The following is a 26,748-nucleotide window of genomic DNA, read 5'->3' as shown; positions in this document are numbered from 1 at the left end:
CTTAACATCAAAAATATTCACTCGAGTGAAATGATTTCTTTAAAGTTTGCTCACGATCTTAGTAAAATAAGTACAATATTTCTTCATTTCTCTTATTTGATCAGAGGCGTAGTCCAAACCTTTACTAGAAGTTTGACACATCCCGCTTTCCGTCGTCCCGCCGCAGAGCTTTCTGGGAATGGTAGTCTCAAAGTCTGCATACTCCAGCAGCAGTAGCGGTGTTCGCTCCGCGGAGGTACTACAGTGTGGCGCGGAAGTCTTGAGGCTCTTCCGCATTGCCTGCGCGCTCGCCTCAGCTATCATGGCGGCTCCCTTGGCCCTGGTGCTTGTGGTGGCCGTGACCGTGAGGGCGGCCTTGTTTCGCTCCAGTTTGGCCGAGTTCATTTCCGAGAGGGTGGAGGTGGTGTCCCCACTGAGCTCTTGGAAGAGAGGTGAGGCCACTGACTAGAGTAGGGCGGCCCGCGCTCTGCCAACCTCAGTGAATTGAATTGGAGGTGGAGGAGGTGGACACAAGCGCGCGGTTCTGACCCACGTCTGGGGGTTCTTCGCGAGTTGAGGGCGGAGCTTTGGTGTGGAGGAGAAGTGGAGTGTGAGCCCCGCTACCCTAGGATGGGTATCCGAGGGGGCGTGTCCCAGTGTCCCGAGTCTGGCGGCGGGATCGGCGTAAGGATGGATATCCGAGGGTGCGGTGTGCACTGGGTCTTGTGAAGTGTTAGCTTTTAGCAATGAGATTGCAGGGGGTGTTCCACAGGGTAGCAGATCGCGGAGCCGGTGACCGCGACCGAGGGAACCAGTGCCTTTGTAAGAAAGGTAGCTGTGTACTTAAGTCACTTCTGCCCAGTCTAGGACTCGTGAAGTTTTTCTTAGTTTGTCTTAGTTTGTCTTTTAAATATATGTATGTACATGGTCTTCATCAAACCCTATTGCATACTGTCGTCTCCAACAAGACGCGGAGATTGGGCTGAAGGAGCCACAGGCCAGTAGAGGAGACGAATAAGTTTTTATAGTCATTTCCTTAGTATCTGACCCTGGGTAAACTGACGTCCCTTTTCCAGAATGAATGAATGAAGGACCAGGTTTGGGAAAAGATTAGAAAAAGAGAAGTTTCAGGTTGCAAAGGGTCAGGAACTACCTGAGGTTGTTCAGAGTAGAGAAAGATATGGGTTAGGTTGGGGCTATAGTTTGACTTAAATTTTTTTTTAGTCATTATTAGTCAATATATAGCTTTATTGTGCTGAACACACCTGTGTGTTCAGAAGCCAAAAGAGGATGTCTGGTGTTCTTCAGTATTACTCTACCCTTTATTCCCTGAGACAGGGTCTACTTGAACTGGAAGCTATTTCAATTGGGCTGTTTGGCCAAGAGCCTGCTCCCCCGCCCCCAGGGGGTTTCTGTCAGTCTCCACCCCTACAATCCTCCAATGTTATGGGCATCTCTGGCTATGACTGTTGTGGTTTTTTTTTGTTTGTTTGTTTGTTTGTTTTGTTTGGTTTTTTTTGGCAGGGGTGCTGAGAATTTAGATTCAGATCTAGATTCAATTTGCAGTTTGAGTGCTCATACCTATTGAACCATCTGTCCAGATCAAGTTTAATTCTTTAAACAAAACAGAACCTATCGTGCATCATACGTACAAGGCACATGTAAGCAGGGACAGAGAGCTTAGTGAATTTTTATGAGCCATGTCTATGCATGTCTATGCTAGCTCAAAAACACCAACATCCTAGAAGTCTGCTTTGTGTAGCCTTACACTTTGCTTATTATTTGATTTTTGAGACAGGATCTCTTCTTTAGCCCAGCATGTGCTCGGATTCATGGTGATCAGCCTTTCAAGTGTTGGGATTGTAGGTGTAAGCCATCACATCTAACTTTATCCTAAAACTTTAATGCCTGTGTTCTGATATCACTTGCTGTCATCAACTTATTTTCTAATATTTATTTATTTCTTGTGTATGGCTGCATGTGCAGACACGTGGGCTTGTACGGAAGCTGGAGAACACTTGTGGGAGTTGGTTGTCTCTTATGGTGTGGCTTCACTAAAGTTTCTAAAGTTTCTTAGTGTATGTCAAGGAGTATAGTAAGCTTTTAAAATTTGTTTCCCCTCACTTAACCCTCACAATGATTCTTTGTGGTAGGTGGTAGTATGCCCCCATTTTATACATAGTAAAAAACGGGACTAAGAAAGACTTTGTCCAAGTTTAGTGTTGGTGAGTAGTAGTGGTGATTCTTGTGTGAGGTGGTAGAACTTGGGTTTGGTATCTTTGTGTGTAATTTGTTGTTGAAATGAATTGAAGCTGCTTAATTCCTACTCTTTTCTGGATACCAGAACACTCAAGGCACCACCAGGTCTTTCTTCCTCTACATTCTTAGAACCTTAGACATACCTGTAGTAAGACTTTCTCAGAAGTGGGCACCGTGGCACAGATCAGGAATCTCAGCACCTGGGAATCTCGGCACATGGGCAATAAGACCATGAGTTGGAAAACAGCCTAAGTTTTCTTATAGAATTCAAGGCCAACAGAGTGAGACTCTCTTAAAAACAAAACCAAGGGAGCTGGAGAGATTGCTCAGCAGTTAACAGCACTGACTGCTTTTCCTGAGGATCTAGATTCAATTCCCAGCACCCACATGGCATCTCACAACTGTCTGTACCTATAGTTCCAGGGGATCTGATATCCTCACACAGAAGTACATGCAGGTAAAACATCGATGCCCACAAAATAAAAATAAATATATCTTTAAAACAACAACAAAAACCCCCAGGAATTTCTCACCTTATATAAAATTTTGTTTATCTCTGGTCTTTCTGTAGTAGTAAGAACTTCTGGAAGGACTGTGTTATTTGTGCCTAAATTCTTTGGTGCTAGAGAACAACAGGTGTGTAGTTAGTTACTATTGAATGATATGGAAGGAATATGGGAAGCGTAAGCTCTGTTATTTACAGAGTAGATGGACAGGCAACTTAAAGGTGAGGCAGTGCTGTGTATGATTTCTAGAGTAGTAGGAAGGGCTTTTTCTGACTCTGCCATTTACTTCTTTGTGACTTCTTATCTATGAGACACTAAATGAGAAAAAAACCCGTTAAAGCGCAGTGAACCAAAATACTAGTTCCAAAGTCATGAGTTCAGGAACTAAAAGAGTGAGACAGTGGCTGAGCTGACTAGGTGACCCCGAGAGGATAGGGCAGTAAGTGTTAGTGTATAATAGCATGACATTCCGAGGTTTAGATTGCTCTAGCTTAGGGTCAGCATCTAGGCTACAGAGAATTGGTAGTCAGACAGCATGTGGATCTTGTTAACAAAGGATAGTTACTAATTTCACTTTAAAGAAAGGATACAATATCTGTCACTTGTATTTACAATTCTGTAACTGGGATAGATGAAAAAGCAGATAATTGTGCCAGGCATGGTGTCTTGTAGTTGTTTTTGTTATTGTTCAAGACAGGGTTTCTCTGTGTAGTCTTGGCTGTCTTGGAACTCACTCAGTAGACCATGCTGGCCTCAGACTAAGAGCTCCACCTGCCTCTGCTTCTCACTAGGATTAAAGGTGTGCCCTACCACTGCCCAGTGTGTCTTATAGTAATCCCAGCATTTAGAGGTTGAGGTAGGAGATTCATTTAGAAGGTAGAGGCAAGAGTGGGCTTGCCTGCCAGGTGGTGGTGGCGCACGCCTGTAATCCCAGCACTCTGGGAGGCAGAGGCAAATGGATTTCTGAGTTCGAAGCCAGCCTGGTCTACAGAGTGAGTTCCAGGACAACCGGGGCTATATAGAGAAGCCCTGTCTCAAAAAAAAAAAAAAAAAAAAAAAAAAAAACCAAATCCAAAAAACCAAGAACAAACAAACAAACAAAAAAACAGAAGAAGAAAACTGCTTACTAACTTGCTTCTCCTGGATTGTTCTGTTACCTTTCTTGTACAGCTCAGGCCTGCAGTGGCCAAGACTATCTGACATCAATTAGCAATTAAGAAAATACCCCCACAGACCAGTCTTGTGGAGGCAGCTTTTCATCTGAGATTCCCTCTTCCTCTAGGTCTGGATATGTTGTTCAGTGGTAGATTACTTGCCTATGATTATGGAGCCCCGAACCCAAACACAGCAAAAAAACAAAAACAAAAACAAAACAAAAACAAAAAAACAAAAAAACCCCCAAAAAATGAAAAATAAAAAAACAAAAACCAACCAACCAAACAAAAAAACAACCACCAAAAACTCCACTCTATTCCAAAATATTAATTAAATAATAATCTCATAGAGGAAGGGAGAAATGTTACAGCTAGGTGTAGTGGTAATTACATATCTGTAATCTGTAACTTATGGAGACCTAGACAAAGTGTTGCAAGTTTAAGATTTTCTTGGGCTCTGAAACAAAATCTAAAGAAGGAAAGGAAAGAAAGAAATGTATTCAGTACTGCTCCTCTGGTGCACTTTATGAATGTTATTTAAAAAAAATACATGAAAAAGAAAAGCTTAAAGCTTATGAGTTCTTTAGGTTTTTAATTTAATTTTGTTTAAATTAAAATTTAATATTTTATTTAATTAAATACAATATTTAATTGTTGTTTGACTAAAAGAAAGTCTTTGGGGACTGGAGAGATGGCTCAGCGGTTAAGAGCACTGACTGCTCTTTTGTACTTGTATGGCTGAATGTGGCCATGGCTGTGGCTTAGGTGGGTATGAAGTTTCTGGGTCTTCCTCAGCAAGATGGTAGTAATGGAAAGGAAAGCTCCTTTGAAAGAATAAGTGGGTAAAGGTGCTTGTCACCAAGTCTGAGTCAACCACCCTGAGGTTGATCCAGGTGGAAGGAAAGAACTGACTTAGACACACACACACACACACACACAGGGTGGGAGGTGTCAGTGGACAGGGGAGAAAGACACAAAGAGTAAATAAGTGTAATAAAAGAACATTTTAAAAAGAAAGTGGAAACTGCATGTTTCTTTTTCCAAGCTAACCTTGAACTCAGAGATCCCAATACCTCTACCTCCTGAGTGTTAGGATTTCAGGTTGTTTGGCTATAAAAGTATTTCAACTTCCATCCTTTCAGCTATGCTTGACGTTTGTTTCGTTTTGTTGTTTGTTTGTTTGTTTGTTTTGGAGATAGGGTCTCACTATATAGCTTTGAGTGTCTTGGAACTCTTTTTTTTTTTTTTCCTTAGCCTTTTGGATTTGGTTTTTTTGAGACAGGGTTTCTCTGTATAGCCCTGGCTGTCCTGGAACTCACTCGGTAGACCAGGCTGGCCTTGAACTCAGAAATCCGCCTGCCTCTGCCTCCCAGAGTGCTGGGATTACAGGCGTGCGCCACCACCGCCGCTGCCTGGCCGAACTCATTGTGTAGACCAGACTGACCTAAACTCATACAGATCCACCTGCCTCTGCTTCCCAAGTGCACTGATCATCTTTTGGTTTTAGTTAAGTTTTGGATTCAGGCTCTCCAAGCTGGCCTGGAATTCCATAAATAGACCAGGTAGCCTAGGAATTTTAGTATTCTTCCCTCTGCCTCCCGGGTGCTAGGATTACAGTGCCAGCCACCATGCTCAGCCTGATTATTCTTTTAAACATTGAATGAATCATTGATAGAGTCGGAGAAGAGTTTTGACAATTTTCTAGCCGAGATGGGAAATAGACACTGTAGACCCTGAGAAAGCTTTCATCCATGTCTCCAAGTCTTCTAAAGGACAACATTTACTTGGGGATGGCTTACAGTTTCAGGTTTAGTCCATTATCATTATGGCAGGGAGCATGGCAATCATACTGGAGAAGCCAAGAGTTCTACATCTTTATCTGAAGGCAGGCAAGAGGAGACTGTCTTCTGCAGGAAGCCAGGGGGAGAGTCTCTTTCCACACTGGGCAGAACTTGAGCATAGGGACCTCAAAGCCAGCCCCCACACACTAACAAGGTCACACCTCCTAATAGGGCCACCTCCCCCCACTCCATGAGGCCAAGTATAATCAAACCACCACAATACTCAAACAAGTTTACTGATGCACAGTATCAAATGAAGCAAAGTCACCAAAGGATTGGCTTTACTTGCTATGGCAAGATGCTTTGACTTAGGCTGAAGGAAGCCTTGTGAAGTGGCTTCATGAATCCTTGAATTTCCAGTAAAGCTGCTAGTGAGAGTTTAATAGCTGTCTTCAGAACAGCCTCTACATTGCTTCTTAAGGGATTTTTCTTTTCAGTACTAGAATAAAGGACCAGTTACAATTGTCTCTGTAAGCATTTAGATATTAATTTCCTATGTCTGTGTGCGTGAATGTGTATGTGCACATACATGTACTTGCAGAGTTAAGACAACTGGTGAGAGTTGGTCCTCTTCTACCATGAGGGCTCCTAGAATTGAATTCAGGTCATCTGGCTTGGCAACAAGAGCCTTTACTTGATGGGGTATCTTGCTAGCCCTGGTTAAAATCGTCTTGCACAGGCTGGAGAGATGGCTCCTTGGTTGAGAGCATTGGCTGTGCTTCCAGAGGACCCAAGTTCAATTCCCAGCATCCACATGCCAGTTCACAACTGTCTGTAACTCCTGTTTAATGGGATCTTTCTAATTTAGGATCTGATGGTTGGACTCAGGTCATTAATCTTGAGAGCAATCACCAGAGCCTTTTTGCCAACCCTCAAAAGAGGTGGGAGGGTGCTGGAGAGATGGCTTTGCAGTTAAGAGTCCTTATTAGTCTGAGTACTGTGATTTGGATCCCAGCCTTTACATCAGGTTGTTTACAAACATCAGTAACTCTAGCTTGAAGAGATCTGACAACCTCTTCTGGCTTCCATAGGTACTTATACACACACCTGTACACACACATACGCAGTTATAAAAATATGTGAAGTTTCTGTTTATACTTTATCCAGTATTACTGTAATGTAGTAATGTAGTGGGTTCAATCAGTCAATATCGTTAGTGTATATATCTTATAAGAACTGAGCCAGTTTTCACTGCCTGCCACCACCAAGGTTGCACCCGCAAGGTTTGTCCACCGTAGCCCACTATGTCGTCTCTTATCTGCTGGCCACCCTCGGCAGCAAATCCTCTTCTAGCACCAAAGACATCAAGAAAATACTATACAGCGTGGGCATCAAGGTGGATGACGACCAGCTCAACAAGGTGAATGGAAAAAACATTGAGAATGTCATCACTCAGGATGTTGGCCAGCCAGCTAGTGGGTCTGTGGCTGCTGCCCCTGGCTCTGCAGCTCCTGCTGCTGGTTCTGCCCCTGCTGCAGCAGAGGAGAAAGACGAGAAGAAGGAGGAGTCTGAGGCATCAGATGGGATTTGGCTTGTTTGGTTAAATTCCTGTTCCCCTGCAAATAAAGCCTTTTTATGTATCTTGAAAAAAAAAATTGAGCCGGTGGTGGTGGTGGTGATGGTGGTGGTAGTGGCGGTTAGCAGTGGTGGTGGCGGTTAGCAGTGGTGGTGGTGGCGGTGGCGGTGGCGGTGGCGGTGGCGGTGGCGGTGGCGGTGGCGGTGGCGGTGGTGGTGGTGGTGGCAGTGGTGGTGCATGCCTTTATTCCTAGCACTCAGGAGGCAGAAGTATGTGGATCTCCAAGGTTGAGGCCAGCCTGGTCTACAGAGTGAGTTCTAGGACAGCCAGGGCTACACAGAGAAACCCTGTCTTGAAAAACAGAAAACAAAACAAAATAAAAAGAATTGTACTGCTTCCTTGTGGTTGTCCATTTTCTGGCCTAATGTTCAGTCCATGACCTAAGATTGCATTTAGTGGTAATGTTTCCTGAGTGACTACCAATCTGGGACATGTTGTTTACTTTTTCAAGATTCTTGGCAGTTATCTTGCCTTCAGTTTGGGTTGTCTGATGTTTTCCGGTGGTTAGGCGGAGGGTATGGTTTTGCTTGATTTCCTCACTGTACTGCATTGGTAGCATGAGGACCACAGAAATGTTCTTATCACCACATCAGTGAATCATGAGATACTTGATAATGCAGTTAACTTATTGATTTTAATGGATCACCTGATTAAAGCAGGTACTGTAAAGTCTAGATGAAATTATTACTTTTCCCTTGCAAATACTTTGTTTTTCATACTTTTGCCCACTGACTTCAGTATCCACTAACGATAGTTTCCTTTGAAAACCATTCTGTGGGTCAGCCAAGTGATGACTTCCTGTTCCATTCTTCATTCTTTACCCTTTTTAGTCCTGGTATTGACCTCAGATCCTCCCTCTTGCTTTGCATGTTGCCCTGCCACAGCATCACATGTGGCCTTCCTACACTTGCCACTGAGCAGTCAGTATAAGGGGAGTGTCTTAGTTAGGGCTCTACTGCTGTGAACAGACGCCATGACCAAGGAAACTCTACTAAGGACAACATTTAATTGGGGCTGGATTACAGGTTCAGAGGTTCAGTCCATAATCATCAAGGCTGGAGCATGGCAGCATCCAGGCTAATGTGGGGCTGGAGAGTTCCACCTCTTGTTCAGATGCAGGTAGCAGAAGACTAACTTCCAGGCAGCTAAGACAAGGGTATTAAATCCCTCACCCACAGTGACACACCTATTCCAACAAGGCTACACCTAATAGTGCCACTCCTTAAGCCAAACATACACAAACCATCACAGAGAGCATTTCTTTTTCTTCTACCTATTTATTTGTTTGTTTGTTTGTTTTCAAGACAGGGTTTCTCTGTGTAGCCCAGGCTGTCCTGGAACTCACTCTGTAGACCAGGCTGGCCTTGAACTCAGAAATCCGCCTACCTCTGCCTCCCAAGTGCTGGGATTAAAGGCATGCACCACCACCACCACCACCACCACCACCACCACCACTACCACCACCACCACCACCACCACCACCACCACCACCACCACCGCCCCGCTCCGCCTATTTTATTTATTTATTTACAACATAGTTTTAATGCTTAGCATATCAGTATATATTGGTATATCAGTAGATACATATATTATGTATTTAAATAAATCTCCATTAATCAGTGTTGGGATTATTTTCAAGTTTTTATTAAGAGGGGCTGGAGAAATGGCTCATCAGTTGAAAGCACTGGCTGCTCTTCCAGAGGACTCCGGTTCTATTCCTGGCACCCACTCGATGGCTCACAACCATCTGTAACTCAGTTCTAGAGGATCTAATGCCCTCTTCTGGCCTCTTCAGGACCAGGCGCATATGTGGTGCACAGACGTACACACAAGCAAAGCACTCATACATAGAAAATAAAAACATTACTCTGAGAGCTGTACTGAATGTTTTATCAGGAACTTGATCAGTTATTTCCTAAAATAATCTACCTTAAGATTTATCATTTGGGGGCAGGCATGGCAGCACTGGCTTTTTATCCCAGCATTGGGGAGGCAGAGACAAGTGGATCTCTGTTGACTTCAAGGCCAGCCTGGTCTATATGGAGAGTTGTGAGCCAGCTAGAACTACAAAGTGAAACTTTGTATAAACCCAAAAATTATCATTTTGTTTGGGTGATATAGCTCAGCAGTGGGTATTTGCCGAGCATGTACAAGATTCCAAGTTAAGTCCATAGCATCAAACCAAACCAAAACCCCCTCAATCACCTTCCCAAACCACTACCAAAAACACAACAAAACTATTTTAAGCTGGTCATGGTGGTGCATGCCTGTAATCCTAGTACTTGGGAGGTGGAGGCAGGAGAGTTAAATACTTAAAGGTGATTCTTGGCTGAATAGGAAATTTGAGGCCAGACTGAGCTCTTTAGCAGATCAGTTAAAGATCTCAACAAGCAAACAAAAGTGTCATCTTAACTGTGCTTGGTGGCTTGCTCCTACTTTGGTAGGGGACTGGGGTGTTGAGGCAGGTGCCACAAGAGTGACTGCCTATTTCACTAGCCTGGACGACATTTTTAAAAGCCAGCTGCTGATTTTGTTAATTGTATTTTGGAATAGGGCAGAATATACGTAAAAGGAATGCTTTAGAGTTGGTATAGGTCAAGAAGGTAGAAGTGTATGATTATTTTTAAGAATTTATTTAACTATATGTTATGTGTGTGTGTGTGTATGTATGTATGTATGTATATCTGCATGTGAATGTGTATGTCAATGCAGAGGCCAGAAGAGTGCTTATTGGCAGTTGTGAGCTGCCCAGTGTGGATGCTGGAAATTGAACTGAGAAGCAAGAGTAGTATGCATTCTTAATTGCCAAGCTATTTCTCCAAACTCAGAAGTTTACAGTTCAGTATAATACTTTCTCATAATGAGCATTGCTCATGATGGAAAGGTCTGCTTTGTATGGAAGAATTGTCCATTGTTGAAAAGTGTGTGTGTGTGTGTGTGTGTGTGTGTGTGTGATTGAGAATTTCATATGTGTGTACAGTCTTGAATTTTTTTTTAAATCAACCTTCAGCTACTTGCTTGACCAGAAGTAAAGGGATTAGATACATTCAGGCATTTCTTGGTCCTAGGAATATCTAATGCTTTATGACCCTTTGCTGGTGTCTCTAAAGTCTGAGTGGATATGTCTTTCTTCCCTTTCAGTGGTTGAAGGCCTTGCACTGTTGGATCTGGGAGTGTCTCCGTATTCTGGAGCAGTGTTTCATGAAGTAAGTATGTGCTTTCTTTTCTAGCACTGAGAGAAGCTTACAGTTATGGATACCAGAGAAAACCTGAACTCTGTGTGCTGCAGATATTTAAAAAGATCTGTTTTTGGATAAGAATAGCCCTTTTGTAGAATTACAGGGAAAATGATCCAGGTTAGGACTTAAAAAACTTGAGAGAGAGAATGAGAGAGAGACACAGAGACAGAGACCATGTTTATGTTTGTATGTATGTGTGTGTATTCATGTGTGTGTGCTTGTGTGTGTACAACTTTCAGGAGTTAGTGTTCTTCCATTGTTGAGGTATGGGCTCCACATGCCAGGCCAGCTGGCAGTGAAGCTTCTGGGTAATTGTCCCATCAGACGCGCTTAGATTCCAGATGCTACCAGCTTTCTGTGGGTTCTGGAGACCAAACGGAGGCTTCTATAGAAATTATTTTATTTATTGCATGTTTTAAGCTGCTGTCAGTCCATGAATCGCTGTATGCTAAGTGGCATGTAACTGGTTTTTTGAAATGCTTGCCCATGGAAACTATGACATTGGTTTCTTAGCCTACCAAGGTTGTTGAAACCATAAAATTAGTTCCCTTTTTTGTTTTTCATTTTTGTATTTTGAAACAGGATTTTTCTGTGTAGCCCTGGCTGTCCTGGAACTCCCTTCTGTAGACTAGACTGGCCTTAAACTCTGCCTCCCTATAGGTGGGATCCACCACCACTGCCTGCCTAATAAAACTAGTTCTTAAAACTAGTGAAAACAGGCTAGGCATGGGCTCCCTCTGTAATTCTAGCTTTCTAGGGGCCAAGGCAGGAGACTGCCATGGTGAGACCTGCCCAGGCTATATGAGACTCTTATCTCAAAATGGCAAAAGAACAAAAATATAAAAATGTTCTTTGTTGAGTAATCGTCCCCGTCTCTTGGATTTCTGCCACACGCACCTTTATTGTTAATTTTTTTCCTGGCTCAGTCTTGCTCGTACTCTTTACTCTGCAGTTGGGAACATTTTTCTAAACTATGAATCTGAATTTGTCACTGTTAGGCTTGGCACCTGTATTTCACTAATCTCAGGTGCAAATTCCCAATACTCAGAGGAGCATTGAGATCTCTCTGAGTTTCTCTCTGATCCTTTTTCTTCCCTTTCTTCTTTCCTCCCTTCCTTCCTTTTCTTAAGCGCACAAGTAGCTATTGGGTATTTATGTTTGACATCCATGACAGCCCACTAGCCCCAAGGACCAGTGTGAAGGGCCTGGGGTGTGCTTGAAAGCTTAAGCTTCCAGTGCTACTGTACCATAGTTCTAATGTCTAATCATATTTGCTCATGATGTTGTCTCCTAGAAAGCCATTCTTCTCCCTTTTTTGTGTGTGTGGCTCTATTTATGAAACACAAATTTAGACTTTTACCTTCCCAGAAAATCTTCCAGCATCCAGCATCACTTTAGACTAAGTTAAATGCTCCTACTTTATCACCCAAAGAATCTTATCCCTTCCATGGCTTATAGCCCACTTTTTTTTTTCTTCCAGGCAGCGTTTTTCTGTGTAACCTTAGATGACCTGGAACTCACTCAGTTGACCAGGCTGGCGTAGAACTCAAGAGGTCCACATACCTCTGTCTCCTGAGTGCTGAGACTAAAGTTATGAGTCACCACTGCTGGCTCATATCCCATTCTTAAACTCACCTCTAATCTTCCAGGTGTGGTGACACACGCCTTTCCTCCAAGCACTCAGGAGGCAGAAACAAGTAGATCTCTCTTCTATATAGGGAGCCGTAAGTCAGCCAGGGCTACCTATAAGAATAGAAAAATGGTTATTTTTTTCTCCTCAAAACTTATACCCCTTTTCATCACTGATTTTTGGTACCTACCTCAGGGTCTCATGCCAGTCCCCGCTCCCTCTCTCCTTTCTCTATAGACACTTGTACTTACCAGAGACCAGTTCTTACTAGGTTTTAGTGATACAAAGTAAGACACAGACACTGGCTTTATAATACTTGCCTGTCATCACTCTATCTGTTTTTCCTTTCTCCCTGCCCCCTTTACTTCCTTTTTCTTTTGAGACAGGATCTCATATAGCTCAGGCTGGCTTCTTTATGGCTGGGGGTGATTGTGAATTCCTGGTCATCTCACTGCTGCCTCCCATGTACTACTTTTATATGCACTTGAATTTTTTAGATGTATTTGTTTTATGTTTATGGGTGTCTTTCCTGCATATATGTCTTATGTACCGCATATGTACAGCTTCCACAGAGGCCAGAAGAGAGCATTGGATCCTCTGGAACAGGATTTACAGACAGCTATTAGCTATAATGTAGGTGATGGAAAGCGAACCTGAGCCCCCTGGAAGTCAGTGTTCTTAATGATTCAGTCATCTTCAGCCCAGGTGCTTATGCTTATATTTTTTAGATAAACAGACTCCAGAGCAAAGAATATTATCAGAAATGACAAAGTTCCTATCAGAGTGACAGGATGTGTTTCTCAGAATGAGTGATTGTAGCTCTCTAATTCCAGCTTTAAGCCTTAGTAGGTGAAGACTGATAGACCGGGCAGGGGAGCCAGCTCAGTGTGTGCAGATGCTAGTGCTGCAAGCCTGATGACTTGATTCCAATCTCTGGAAACCATGTAAAAAGCCAGATGGGATACATGTATCTTTAATCCCAGCTCTTTGATAGTTAAGTAAGACAGGAGACTCTCCTGGGACCTAATGGGTCCTAACCTGGAGTACACAGCATAGCAGTATAAACAAAAAGAGACCCCCACTTCAATAAAGTGGAAGATGACAGCTGATTCTTGAAAGTTTTCCTATGACCTCCAAATGTGAGCTATGGTGTGCGCCTCCCCAACCCCACATTTAAAGAAACAGACTCATGTAAAGAAGGCCAGTCCCTAACTAGAGTAGGAGATTTCAGTGTTCCTGCCAACAGTTGGTGGGACAAGTGGGAAGTTAGCAAGAATATTGAATATTAAAATTCAATATTCAATGAATTTTGAATTTGAAAGTGGGTTTTTTTTTAAAGATGTGTCTGTTACTAACTTCTCTGAGTGTTTGCCTGCATATATGTATGTGCATAATTTGTATGCCAGGTGTCCTCAGAGGTCAGAAGATGGCATTGGACCTCTCTGAGTTATGAATTATTATGGATCACCATGCAGGCGCTTTGAATTGAACCTAGGTTCTCTGAAAGACCTAGTGCTCTAAAATGCCCAGCCATGTCTCCAGCCCCAAGAATATAGAAATTATGAATAATGCTATCAGCCATCTAGAATGCCCCATTCAGTAACATCTAAGTACATTTTAAGTGTGTGTAGGACATTTGCTCCAGAGACTATGTTATGTCCATAAAAGAAGGTTCAATGTATTTGTCACTTAGAGATTCATTTTTGCTAACCAAGGAAGAATTAAAGAATTAACATCAGGAAGATATGCAGAAAATCCCCCAAATCTTTGGAAACAAAATAACCCATGAACCAAAGAAGAAATCAGAAATGAAATTAGAAGTATCTCTGAAATTAATGAAAGCAAAAACCTTAGTTTGTCGTATATATAGAATGTCACTAAGGATTTAGGGGAAAATTTATGGCCATTCAAATTGATATTCAACATAAAGGCAGATTTCATTCAATATGTGCTTCTTTATTCCAGTTTTATGTGTAATTAAACTGCCACATAGGTGCTAGCTAACTGTGGAAGCCAGCCATTTTGCTGATAGGCTTTTTGAGAAATGTTACAATGTTTTTCTCATTTGGGTCCTTTTTAAACTGTTTGAAGCATCAAGAAATTTCAAAAGCAGGCTATTTGAAATATAAAGTTCAAATGCACGCACATATGCACACACACACACACACACACACACACACACACACACACACGCACAATGATTTGTGAATAGTAGAATCTATTAGTTCCTTTGGAACTTTGAAAGAGACAATTGATGCCTGTTTTTAAAAAGATATAAGAAGTTGATTGTAGGTAGCCAACAGGCTGAGATTTAACTTGTGCTAGGCATTGTAGTAATTTCTTTGTATATATAACTGCCTTTACTCTTCCCTAGAGCCCTGTGAAATAGATTTTTAAAAATCATTTTTTTATGAGTGTTTTTGTCTGCATGCATGTTTGTGAGCCACTTGCATGCTAGGTACTTTGCACCTAGCTAGGAAACATTTTACTAAAATGTCTGTCAGTGATCATTCCAATGTTGCGAGCCCCCCTCACCATTTTCTTGAAATACGGCCTTTTACATAGCTCAGGCTTTCCTAGAACTCACTATGTAGCCTGGGCTGGTCTCAGCTTCTCAAATGCTGTGATTATAGATGTGAGTCACTATTCCTGGCTCAGATAGATCTGTAGCATGGGGGTGGGGGGCTGGGGGTGGGTGTTGGTAATAGATTTTTGTCTTAGGGCTTTGTGCATGCTAGGCAAGTATTCTACTTTTCCACTACATCCTTCGCCCATCCTATAGTGTTAAAAGCACGTTTTTCCATGTAGTTAGGTGGTAGGAATAGATTCTTCTGAGCAATCACACTAAAACCTAACTATGCATTTCCTTTCTGATTCTGATGGAATGGTGAGCTAGCTTATAGTAGTGGGCCAGCTAACTTGGCAAGGACAAGAAGAAAGAAGAAATACCAAACTGTTTGTTTAAAGGCCTTGGAAAGTACCAAGATAATCAGAATTCAAGAGCAAAGTTTACAAAGTGAGACTCAGGGGCTGGAAAGGTGGCTTAGTGGTTAAGAGTGGCTGTTCTTACAGGGGACCCAAGTTTGAATATTAGCACTCCTGTCAAGCAGTACACAACTGCCTGTAAGCTCAGCTACAGGGGATCTGATACCCTTATCTGGTTTTCTCTGACACCAGCATGCAAGTACAAGCACACAGACAAAAAGACAGACAGACAGATACACACACACACATAAAAGTAATGAAATAAAATAAAAATAATGTGAATAGGACTGGTGATATAACTCAGTTAGTAGAGTACTTGCCTAAGATATATGAAACTCAGCCCCAAATGTCTCATAAACCGGGTGTGGTACTGCATGTCTGTAACTCAAGAGGTGGAGGTGAGAAAATCACTGGAAGTCAGAGGTCATCCTTGGCTGTCAGCATGGAATACCCGAGATCCTGTCTCAAATAAGCAAAGCAGAAAAGTAAGACCAGAACCTGTAATCATAACACTGGGAAGATGGTGGCACCATGCTCAGAAACTCAAGGTCATCTTGGCTACATAATGAATTTGAGGCTAGCTTTTGCTATATTAGAGTCCATCACAAAGGTTCAGAGCCAAACCAAACTCAAAATAAAACACAGAAAAATAATTGTATGTTCTTTTTAAAGAAATGCATCTCAGAGCTAGGGAAATCTTGCATGTATCTTAATGGTAGAACATGTACCTATTGTGTTTCATCCTTAGCACCAGGAAAAAAACTAAACCAGATGATCACTCATCTAACCACCATCAAAATCACCTGAACAGAAAGCACATCTCAAATATAAGGACCAGCAAAGTAAAAGGATTGAAAAAGCTTGGTCTTGAGATGCAGCTCAGTTGGTAGAATGCATAAATCCTAGGTTTAACCCCTGGCACTCATAAATCTAGGCATTGTGGCACATGCTTATAATCCTAGCACGTAGGCGGAGGAAGTAGGGGGATCAGGAGTCCGACATAATCGTTGGCTGCCTAGTGTGAGCTTGAGGATAGTTTGTACTATATGAGGCCCTGTCTCTTAAACTCAAAAAACAAAAGGAAGGAAGGAAAAAAGGAAGAAAGGAAGGGAGGAGTATGTCATGCAAATAGTAGTTTGACAAGTTAGTGTAGTTTATTACTGTCAGATGACTTTAAAGCCAAAAACATAAACAAAACCCCAACCCCCCACTTTATTAGACATGAAGAGGATTTTTTGTAATATAAAAATTGCTCTACCCAAGAGATAGTCATTCTACATGGAACTGCATCTAACTCACAGCTTCAGACTGTACAGAGCAGGGGCGGAAGTGGAGCCCACTTGGTAGAGTGCTCATGTAGCATGCATGAATCCTTGGGCTCAGTGTACAACACTGAATAAAATTGGGAGTGGTGGCACACACTTGCAATCCTAGCACTTTGGAAGAGTGTCAGAGTGTTAGAAGTTCAGGGTCATCTTCAGTGCATAGTGAGTTTGAGGCTAGCCTGGGCTATATAAGGTCCTGTCTCAAAGACAAACAAAAACACAAAGCAAAAGGAGAAATAAATATGCCTTTAGTCATATTGGAACTTTTTTGTGTGTATGACAGGGTCTTACTATATAGCCTTGACTGACCTGAAACTCACATACATCTGCCTGCCTCTGCCTCCTCAGTGCTAAGATTAAAGGTATATACTCCCTTGCCTGGTGATAGTGGGATATATACTTAAGATTTATTTATTTTTTCATGGGTATGAATGTTTTGCCTAAGTGCACATATATGTACCACATATATGTTTGGTATTAGAGGAAGCCAGAAAAGGATTTCAGGTTCCATGGAACTGGAATTAAAGATAGTTGTGAGCCAGCATGTGAGTGCTGAGAGCCAGACCCAGGTCCTTGGCAAGAGCAACAAATGCTCTTAACTGCTGAGCTGCCTCTCCAGTCGTAATAGTGGGATGTTTTTAACCTGTCTTTTTCCATCAGTGATAGAACAAAGAGTGATATAATTGATTTGTTAAAAAATCAATAAGGATGTAGAAATTTAAAAAATCATTACCAGACAAATTATAGTGTGTATACCATACAAATTATACCATGCAAATTATATGCCATACAAATGTAATTCAGATTTTCTATAGAATATATATTTATATTGTATAGAATATACATATATTCTATATAAATATATTCTATATCTTATATATTATTATAAGATTATATATATATATATATATAAGATATAGAATACTGTGCTCTTTTTTTTTCTTTTTTTTTTTTTTTTTTTTAGTTTTTGATTTTTTTCGAGACAGGGTTTCTCTGTGTAGCCCTGGCTGTCCTGGAACTCACTCTGTAGATCAGGCTGGCCTCGAACTCAGAAATCTGCCTGCCTCTGCCTCCCAAGTGCTGGGGTTAGGGTTAAAGGCATGCGCCGCCACCACCACTTGGCTCAGAACACACTTTAAGTTATTCAGATCATTTATTGTACTTGTAATGATGATACTAGAGTTAAGCTACAAATAAGTTATAATAATAGAAAAAGAAGAGCTGGGGCAGTAATAGAATGTTTAGCATGTGCAAAGCCCAAGGTTTCATTCCCAATACTTCAAAAATAAATGATCAGCTGGGTCGCGGTGACACATGTCTTTAATCTCAGCACTTGGAAGCCAGAGGCAGGTGGATTTCTAGGTTCGAGATACACAGAGAAACCTTGTCTCAAAAAACAAACAGATAAACAAACAGCAGCTGTTTGGAATTCAGCCACGTTCTCTCTTGTGTTTGTACTAGGATTGAGCACAGGACTCATACATAATGAACACAGCACCCGGCCAGTATGTACACGTGAGGTCAGCTCAGACAAGAAACGCCATGGAGATTAGTGTAGTGTCTTTTTAAAAGATTTATTTTTAATTGTGTGTATATGTGAATGCTATGTATGCAGGAGGCCCAAAGCATCAGGCCCTCTAGAACTGTAATTACAGGCAGTTGTGAGCCCCCTAATGTAGGTGCTGGGAACCAAACTCCAGTTCTTTGCAAGAATGGCTAAGAGGAGCTCTCTTAGCCTTCTTCTCTCTGGCCCTTAAAATATATTTTTAATTGAATGATAGTGGGGAAAAAAGCAACATACCAAAACTTTTGTGTTACTGCTAAAGCTGTCTTGACAGGAAAATGTATTGCCTCAAACAAAAAAGAAAACATTATAAGCAACCTTATAATTAATGAGCTGGAAATTTAGATGAACATGTATATAAATAAGTGTCTAGAAAATACTACTTACCTAGATTAATAAAATAAAGCAAATCAGAATAATGTTTACTACATGAGAAAAATTTAACCCACAATTTAAGTCTCTCAAACAAAACAAAGCAAAACAAAACAAAACAAAACAAAACAAAACTGAACCTTGTGAAGCTAGACTTGGTGGTATCCATGTAACCTCTGACCTTGCAGGCCATCCGGAGCATTGGGAGGGTTCAGTACGTTCAAGGCCAGCTAGGCTTGCATCGGACCTTGTCTTAAAAACCATTTTTTTTTTTAAAAGGAAAAACCTCGGGCCAAGATTATTGAGTGAATTTTCTTGAAACCGTTTCCCCTTGAGACAGGATTCTGTATGTAGCCCAGGTTGGTCTTGAACTTTTCACCCTACTTCAGCTGAAGTGCTGGTGTTACAGCAAGCTTTACATGTGGGTTCTCCTTCCGTCTCCCAGGAGAATTTACATTAGTTGTTGTTTGGTTTTGAGGCAGGGTTTCTCTGTGTAGCCCTGGCTGTCCTGGAACTCACTCTGTAAACCGAGGCTGGTCTCAAACTCAGAGATCCGCCTGCCTCTGCCTCCCAAGTGCTGGGATTAAAGGCATGTGCCACCACTGCCCATCAAGGCAAGAAATAACATTTTTAGATAGACTTATCAGAAAATAGAGGAAGGAAAATTTCCTCCTAGTTTGTTTATTCAACAGTCTGTCCTGTGTAGAGTGTCCCTCCCTCCCTCCTTTTCCCCCTCTCTCTCCCTCCCTCCCCTTCTTTCTTTTATTTATTTATTTATTTATGTATTTATATTTTTATTTTCTATATTCTTTGTTTACATTCCAAAAGTTTTTCCCTTTCCCAGTTCCCCCCTCCCTATATGTCCCACAAATCCTCTTCTCTCCATCCATTTTCTTATCTTTCCCCCTCCCTTTTCTCTGTCCCGGTACTCCCCTACAATGCTGGATCAAGCCTTTCCAGGATTAGGGCCCTCTTCTTCCTTCTTCATGGGAATCATTTGATATGCTAATTATATCTTCAGTAATCAGAGTTTCAGGGCTAATTAATATCCACTTATCAGTGATTGCATTCCATGTGTATTTTGTGATTGCATTACCTTGCTTAGGATGATATTTTCCAGTTCCAACCATTTGCCTAAAAAATTCATGAATTCATTGTTTTTAATTGCTGAATAGTACTCCATTGTGTATATATACCACATTTTCTGTATCCATTCCTTCATTGAGGGATATCTGGGTTCTTTCCAGCTTCTTTATAAATAAGGCTGCTATGAACATAATAGAGCATGTGTCTTTATTGCATGCTGGGGAATCCTCTGGGTATATGCCCAGGAGAGGTATAGCAGGGTCCTCTGGAAGTGTCATGTCCAGTTTTCTTAGGAACCTCCAGACTGATTTCCATAGTGCTTGTACCATCTTACAATTCCACCAGCTGTGAAGGAGTGTTCCTCCTTCTCCACATCCTCGCCAACACCTGCTGTCTCCTGAGTTTTTAACCTTAGCCATTCTGACTGGTGTGAGGTGAAATCTCAGGGTTGTTTTGATTTGCATTTCCCTAATGACTAATGATGTTGAGCATTTCTTAAGGTGCTTCTCGGCCATCCAAATTTCTTCAGGTGAAAATTCTTTGTTTATATCCGTACCCCATTTTTTAATAGGGTTATTTGGTTCCCTGGGGTCTAACTTCTTGAGTTCTTTGTATATATTGGATATTAGCCCTCTATCGGATGTAGGGTTGGTGAAGATATTTTCCCAATTTGTTGGTTGCCGTTTTGTCCTTTTGACAGTATCCTTTGCCTTACAGAAACTTTGTAATTTTATGAGATCCCATTTGTCAATTCTTGATCTTAGAGCATAAGCTATTGGTGTTCTGTTCAGGAACTTTTCCCCTGTGCCCATGTCCTCAAGGGTTTTCCCCAGTTTCTTTTCTATTAGTTTCAGTGTGTCTGGTTTTATGTGGAGGTTCTTGATCCACTTGGAGTTGAGCTTAGTACAAGGAGATAAGAATGGATCAATTCACATTCTCCTGCATGCTGACCTCCAGTTGAACCAGCACCATTTATGGAGAGAAACTTGAAGCAATCCCACTAAAATCAGGGACTAGACAAGGCTGCCCTCTCTCTCCATATCTTTTCAATATAGTACTTGAAGTTCTAACTAGAGCAATTAGACAACATAAGGAGGTCAAAGGGATACAAATTGGAAAGGAAGAAGTAAAATTGTCACTATTTGCAGACAACATGATAGTATACTTAAGTGACCCAAAAAACTCCACCAGAGGACTCCTACAGTTGATAAATAACTTCAGCAAAGTGGCAGGTTATAAAATCAACTCAAGCAAATCAGTTGCCTTCCTATACTCAAAGGATAAGCAGGCTGAGAAAGAAGTTAGGGAAATGACATCCTTCACAATAGCCACAAACAATATAAAGTATCTTGGTGTGACTCTAACCAAACAAGTGAAAGATCTTTATGACAAGAACTTCAGGTCTCTGAAGAAGGAAATCGAAGAAGACCTCAGAAAATGGAAAAATCTTCCATGCTTGTGGATTGGCAGGATTAATATAGTTAAAATGGCCATCTTGCCAAAGCAATCTACAGATTCAATGCAATCCCCATCAAAATCCCAACTCAGTTCTTCACAGAGTTAGAAAAAGCAATTCTCAAATTTATCTGGAATAACAGAAAACCAAGGATAGCTAAAACTATTCTCAACAGTAAAAGAACTTCTGGGGGAATTAGTATCCCAGACCTCTATCAATACTACAGAGCAATAGTGTTAAAAACTGCATGGTATTTATTGGCACAGGGACAGGCAAGTGGACCAATGGAATAGAATTGAAGACCCAGAAATAAATCCACACACCTATGGTCACTTGATCTTCGACAAAGGAGTGGAAAACATCCAGTGGAAGATAGCCTTTTTTTTTTTTTTAGGATTTGGTTTTTCGAGACAGGGTTTCTGTTAGCCCTTTTAGCTAGCTCTAAGATGGAACTCACTCTGTAGACCAGGCTGACCTCAATTCAGAAATCTGCCTGCCTCTGCCTCCCAGAGTGCTGGAATTACAGGTGTGGGCCACCACTGCCCGGCTTCTTTTGTTTTTGAGACAGGATCTCATGTAGCTCAGATTAGCATAGAACTTGCTATATCCAAGATGATGTTGAGTTTCTGATCCACCCCCTGCTCTTCTGACCCCTGCCTGTAAGTCCTGGAATTACAAGCACTCACCAGCAGCTCGCTGGGTTTTTGCAGGCTGGAGACTAGCCCTGGAGCTTCATGTATACTAAGCAGACATCTTACAGACTGAACTATATCCCTAGCCCCTGTTTACTTTTTCAGATGGGGTAAACTGAAGTGCCTAGGCTGGCCTTGAACTCCTCTGGGGTTCAGCCTGTCTTCTCGCTTCAACCCTCTACTGCAGGTGAACCACCAAGCCAAGTATGCCAGGCAAATTTCTAACTTACATCAAGTTTTGTTTTATCCTCTACTATGTTCTGTTGGCAGTTTCAGTGATACCATGTGATTCAGGAGGCTAAGTTTTTCAGTTAGTACAGGATACTGTTGCAGGAAGAACCGGATGTTTTAGCTGAGTAAGTTTTTCCCTATCCCCATTTGGAAATTGATAAATTATATTAAGGTTTAACTTAATTTTTTTCATCTTTGTTTTCTCCTACAGACTCCATTAATAATATACCTCTTTCATTTCCTAATTGACTATGCAGAATTGGTATTTATGGTAAGTATCTTTCCAGAGAAAATCAATATCTATATATACAGATTTGTATTTACAGTTTGTTTTTAAGAAAATAAAGAGCTGGGTGTGTTGGCACATGCCTTTAATCATACCACCTGGGAGGCAGAGGCAGGTGGATCTTTGTGAATTCAAGGCCAGCCTGGTCATAGCAGGTCTTGGCCAGCCAGGGCTTTATCATGAACCCTGGTCTATAAGGAAAAAAAAAGGGGGGGGGACAGGAAGTGAGTTTCTCAGAAAGTAAAAGCCAAGCCTCAATATCTTTAGTCTGGACCCTGGCTTTGGAGCTGTGGTATGGAGTATGAGGAATAGGCCGGGACTCTGGCCAGGTCTTCTTTCTTACTCTTTGGCTTCTGGACTATGTAGTCTTCAATTTTGTAGCCCCTAAATTCTATGGTTGGCTTTAACCCTGGCAATTTGGAGGGCATCCTGAGTTTCCTAAGCATTCTGCCAAGATATTCTGAGGGGGCTGAAGAGGCTTTCAAGGACAAGAATTGAAGATTGAGATGATAGGTTGAGTTTTGAGAGCAGAGCAACTTGAAACTTTAGTTTGGAGTTGAAAATCTGGTCAGGATATAAAACATTGCTAGCTATAAGTTAGCAGGCGGTGGTGGTGCACACCTTTAATGCCAGCACTCAGGAGACAGAGGCAGGTGGATCTCTTGAGTTTGAGGCCAGCCTGGTCTACAGAGAGAGTTTCATGATAGCCAGGTTACACAGAGAAACTCTGTCTTGAACACCCCTCCCTCTCCCAAAAAAAGAAAAAGAAAAGGAAAAAGAAACTCTGAAGTATTCCTTAATTTTATTGGCTGCTATTTATTCAAGATTTGGGATGTGTGAGGCACTTGGCATACCTGACGCTTACAGATCAGTGGGTATTTCTCATTTACCTTCACGCACAAACATACACACACACACACATATACATGTTTGAATATATATGTATATGTGTATGTATGTATGTATAGTTTTGTTTGTTTTGTTTTTTGAGACATTTTTACCATGTAACCTAGGTTGATCTTGAACTCATGAGAGTCCTCAGCCTTCTGGGATTACAGGTGTTAACCTCGATCCTTGGCTTATTTTCATTTAACTTGCTATTCTAGAGATATGGCCATCAGATTGACTGGATAATAGTCCAGGGCACTTGTTGTCCTATCTCTTCTATCTCCCTAAGTAAGCCCGGCCTGACTGTGAGTTTGGTACTGGGTAGTCAGTGCAATACCACCCCAGAGTTCTTCAGGCGTGGCAGCATCCAGTATCCTGAACTGACCTGGTTCTGTTTCCTATTACTCTCTTTCTCTTGACAGATAACAGATGCCCTTACTGCTATTGCCCTGTATTTTGCAATTCAAGACTTCAATAAAGTTGTGGTAAGTCATTAGTGGGTAGGACAAAGCTGGAGGGATTTGGTAACTCACTTATGGCAAAGAATCAAAAGTCATGTACTTAAAGATCCAACTATGTAAAAATGTTAAGAAATTAACGGGGGCTGGTGAGATGGCTCACTGGATTAAGGCCTTTGCAGCAAGCCTCAGGTGAGTTCTGTCTCCAGGGTTGGTGGAAGGAGAGAAACAATTACTGGAAGTCATCCTCTGACCTCTGCTTATGTGCAGTGATAGTTACACTACCATACACACACACATACACACACACACACATACACACACACACACACACACAGACACATGCAGACACACACAGACACATGTAGACAGACACATGTAGACACACACAGACACATGTAGACACACATACTTCAAAGAAAGAAAGAGAAAAAAAGAAAGGAAGGAAGAAAGGAGAGAGAGGGGAGAGAGAGAGAGAGAGAGAGAACATGGTTGTATTGGTTCACACCTGCAGTGCCAGCACTTGGGAGGTAAAGGCTATTATATGAGAAGTGCAGGGTCATTCTCTGCTCTACACCAGTTTGTGGCCAGCCTGAGCTTAATGATATACTATCTAAAATAAAATTTTATTGTATTTATTTCTTAATTTTATTATTTTCTGTGGGGATATTTTGTGTGCATATATGGCTGTGTACCATATGCATGCAGTGTCCTGGAGGCCAGAAGATTTTGGAATTTCTGAAACTGGAGTGATGGAAGGTTGTGAGCCACTGTATGGGTGCTGGGAATTAAACCTGGATCTTCTGCATGAACAAGTGCTCTTAACCGATATACCATCTCTTCAGCCCCTAAAATAAAAATTGAAAAGCTTCCCTTTTATCAGTTTATCTCTTCAAAGGAAAAATGAACAAAGCCTTTAACTCACTGTATTAAGCCTCTTGAAGTAAAATTGGAGTCCCATTGTTGATAAATTGGTTTTCCTTCAGATAGTAATTTGGGGGTTGGAGATTGAAAGCATGGCCTTGGAAAATGCTAGGAAAGTGCCATCCCACTGCACTTCCCAGCCCTAAAAGAATAATCTTAATTAGAAAATTTGGCATATCGGGCTGGCAAGATCACCTAGTGTATAAACATGCCTGCTGCCAATCTTGGCAGCTTGAGTTGGGTCCCTGGAACCCACACAGTGGAAGCGGGGAAGTGCTTCAGCAAGTGGGCTTCCTGACTCCATAAGCTGCCCTGCTGCATGTGAGCTCCTACATGTACATAAATAAGTGAAAAAGTATTGATACAAAGTTTCTTCCTAATCATGTAATAGCCAAGGAAAATTGTATCTTGGGACCATTCTCCTTGTCCAGGCTTCTGAGAGGACATACGCATTCCTGGTGCCTGCAGAGGTCTGAAGAGGGTGTCAGATACTCTGGACCTGGAGTTACAGGCAATTATGTGTCACCATGTACGTGCTGAGACTGGAACTCAAGTCCTCTGCAAATGTTCTTAACAACTGAGTAATCCGGGCAGTGGTGGCACACGCCTGTAATCCCAGCACTTGGGAGGCAGAGGCAGGTGGATTTCTGAGTTCGAGGCCAGCCTGGTCTACAGAGTGAGTTCCAGGACAGCCAGGGCTATACAGAGAAACCCTGTCTCGAAAAAAACAAATCCAAAAAACAAAAAAAGAAAAACAACCAAGTAATCTCTCTAGCCGTGTGTCGTGTGTGTGTGTGTGTGTGTGTGTGTGTGTGTGTGTGTGTGTGTGTGTGAGAGAGAGAGAGAGAGAGAGAGAGAGAGTGTGAGAGATTTTCTTTTGTTTTTTGTTCCTGTTTTTGAGACAGGCTCTTATGTGGTAGTCCAGGATGACCTTGAATTTTTAATCTTCTTGCCTTTGTCTCCCGAGCCCTGGGATTATAGGCATATACCACCAAGCCCAGCTCGCTATGCTATTTCTTAGTGTACCAAGGTGTACTCTTATCCTCAAGGCTGCACACACACACACACACACACATACACATAGAGATGTTTGCTGGGCAGTGCTAGTGCATTCCTTTAATCCCAGCACTTTGTAGGCAGAGACAGGCAGATTTCTGAGTTCAAGGTCAGTCTGGTCTACAGAGTGGCCTTGTAGTTCCCGTATAGCCAGGGCTATACAGAGAAGCCCTGTCTCAAAAAAAAAAAAGAAAGGAAGGAAGGAAGGAAGGAAGGAAGGAAGGAAGGAAGGAAGGAAGAAAGAAAGAAAGAAAGAAAGAAAGAAAGAAAGAAAGAAAGAAAGAAAGAAAGAAAGAAAGAAAGAGAAAAGAAAAGAGAAAAAGAAAATAGAGAGGTTCTAGAGAGATAATGGGTCAGTGGTTAAGAGCACTGATTACTCTTCTAGAGAACTCAGGTTCAATACCCAGCACCCACATGGCAACTCACAACTGTTCAAAATTCCAGTTCCAGGGGATCCAAAGCTCTCTTTTGGTCTTTAGGGACTCCAGGCACTCATGTAGTTCACAGACACGTGCTAGCAAGACACCCAAATACATAAAATAAAGTAAAAGAAAGTACAGAGGGATGTTGTCTTAGTCAGGGTTTCTATTCCTATACAAAAACATCATGACCAAGATGCAAGTTAGGGAGGAAAGAGTTTATTCAGCTTACATTTCCACATTGCTGTTCATCATCAAAGGAAGTCAGGACTGGAACTTAAGCAGGTCAGGAAGCAGGAGCTGAGGTCATGGAGGGATGTTACTTACTGGCTTGCTTCCCCTGGCTTGCTCAGCTTGCTTTCTTAAAGAACCCAAGAATACCAGTCTAGTGATAGTACCACCCACAAGGGACCCTCCCCCCTTGATCACTAATTGAGAAAATGCCTTGTAGCTGGATTGCATGGAGGCATTTCCTCAACTGAAGCTCCGTTCTCTTTGATTGATAACTCCAGCCTGTGTCAAGTTGACACACACCCAGCCAGGACAGATGTATTGGGATACAGTACAGCAGGAGTGAGCCGTGGATAAGAGATCAGTGGGGGCTCGCTATAGTTAAAATATCATTATGCACATGTCTTACTATCAAAGCATAAATAAAAATTACATTTAAAAGTCTCCATTTGTTAAAAGGATCTTTACAGTCTGGGGACATTTGTCTCGATGGATTTGAGACTTTATCCCTGTAGTCTGCAAAGCATCCTGGAAAACTGGTTCTGAGGGGACTTCACAGCCAGCCCTCTTTTCCCATCAGCCTCTGGGGTA

The 26,748-nt window shown here is 41.8% G+C and overlaps 1 protein-coding gene across 1 annotated transcript in view; it reads left to right on the top strand.

Annotated features, from left to right (window-relative positions):
* The first annotated feature begins 258 nt into the window (after window positions 1–258).
* Pigu (phosphatidylinositol glycan anchor biosynthesis class U) overlaps window positions 259–26,748 on the top strand; it is a 78,954-nt gene continuing 52,464 nt past the window's right edge. The window contains exons 1-4 of the mRNA XM_052184024.1: window positions 259–431; window positions 10,457–10,521; window positions 22,107–22,166; window positions 23,492–23,554. Of these exons, the coding sequence (XP_052039984.1) occupies window positions 302–431; window positions 10,457–10,521; window positions 22,107–22,166; window positions 23,492–23,554 (318 nt within the window). The 5' untranslated portion in view covers window positions 259–301. The remainder of the gene's footprint in view (window positions 432–10,456; window positions 10,522–22,106; window positions 22,167–23,491; window positions 23,555–26,748) is intronic.

The sequence above is a fragment of the Apodemus sylvaticus genome, chromosome 5, assembly GCF_947179515.1.
Source record: "Apodemus sylvaticus chromosome 5, mApoSyl1.1, whole genome shotgun sequence".
NCBI lineage: Eukaryota > Metazoa > Chordata > Mammalia > Rodentia > Muridae > Apodemus > Apodemus sylvaticus.
Note: the sequence above shows the minus strand (reverse complement) of the source record. Positions and strands in the feature narration are given on the sequence as shown.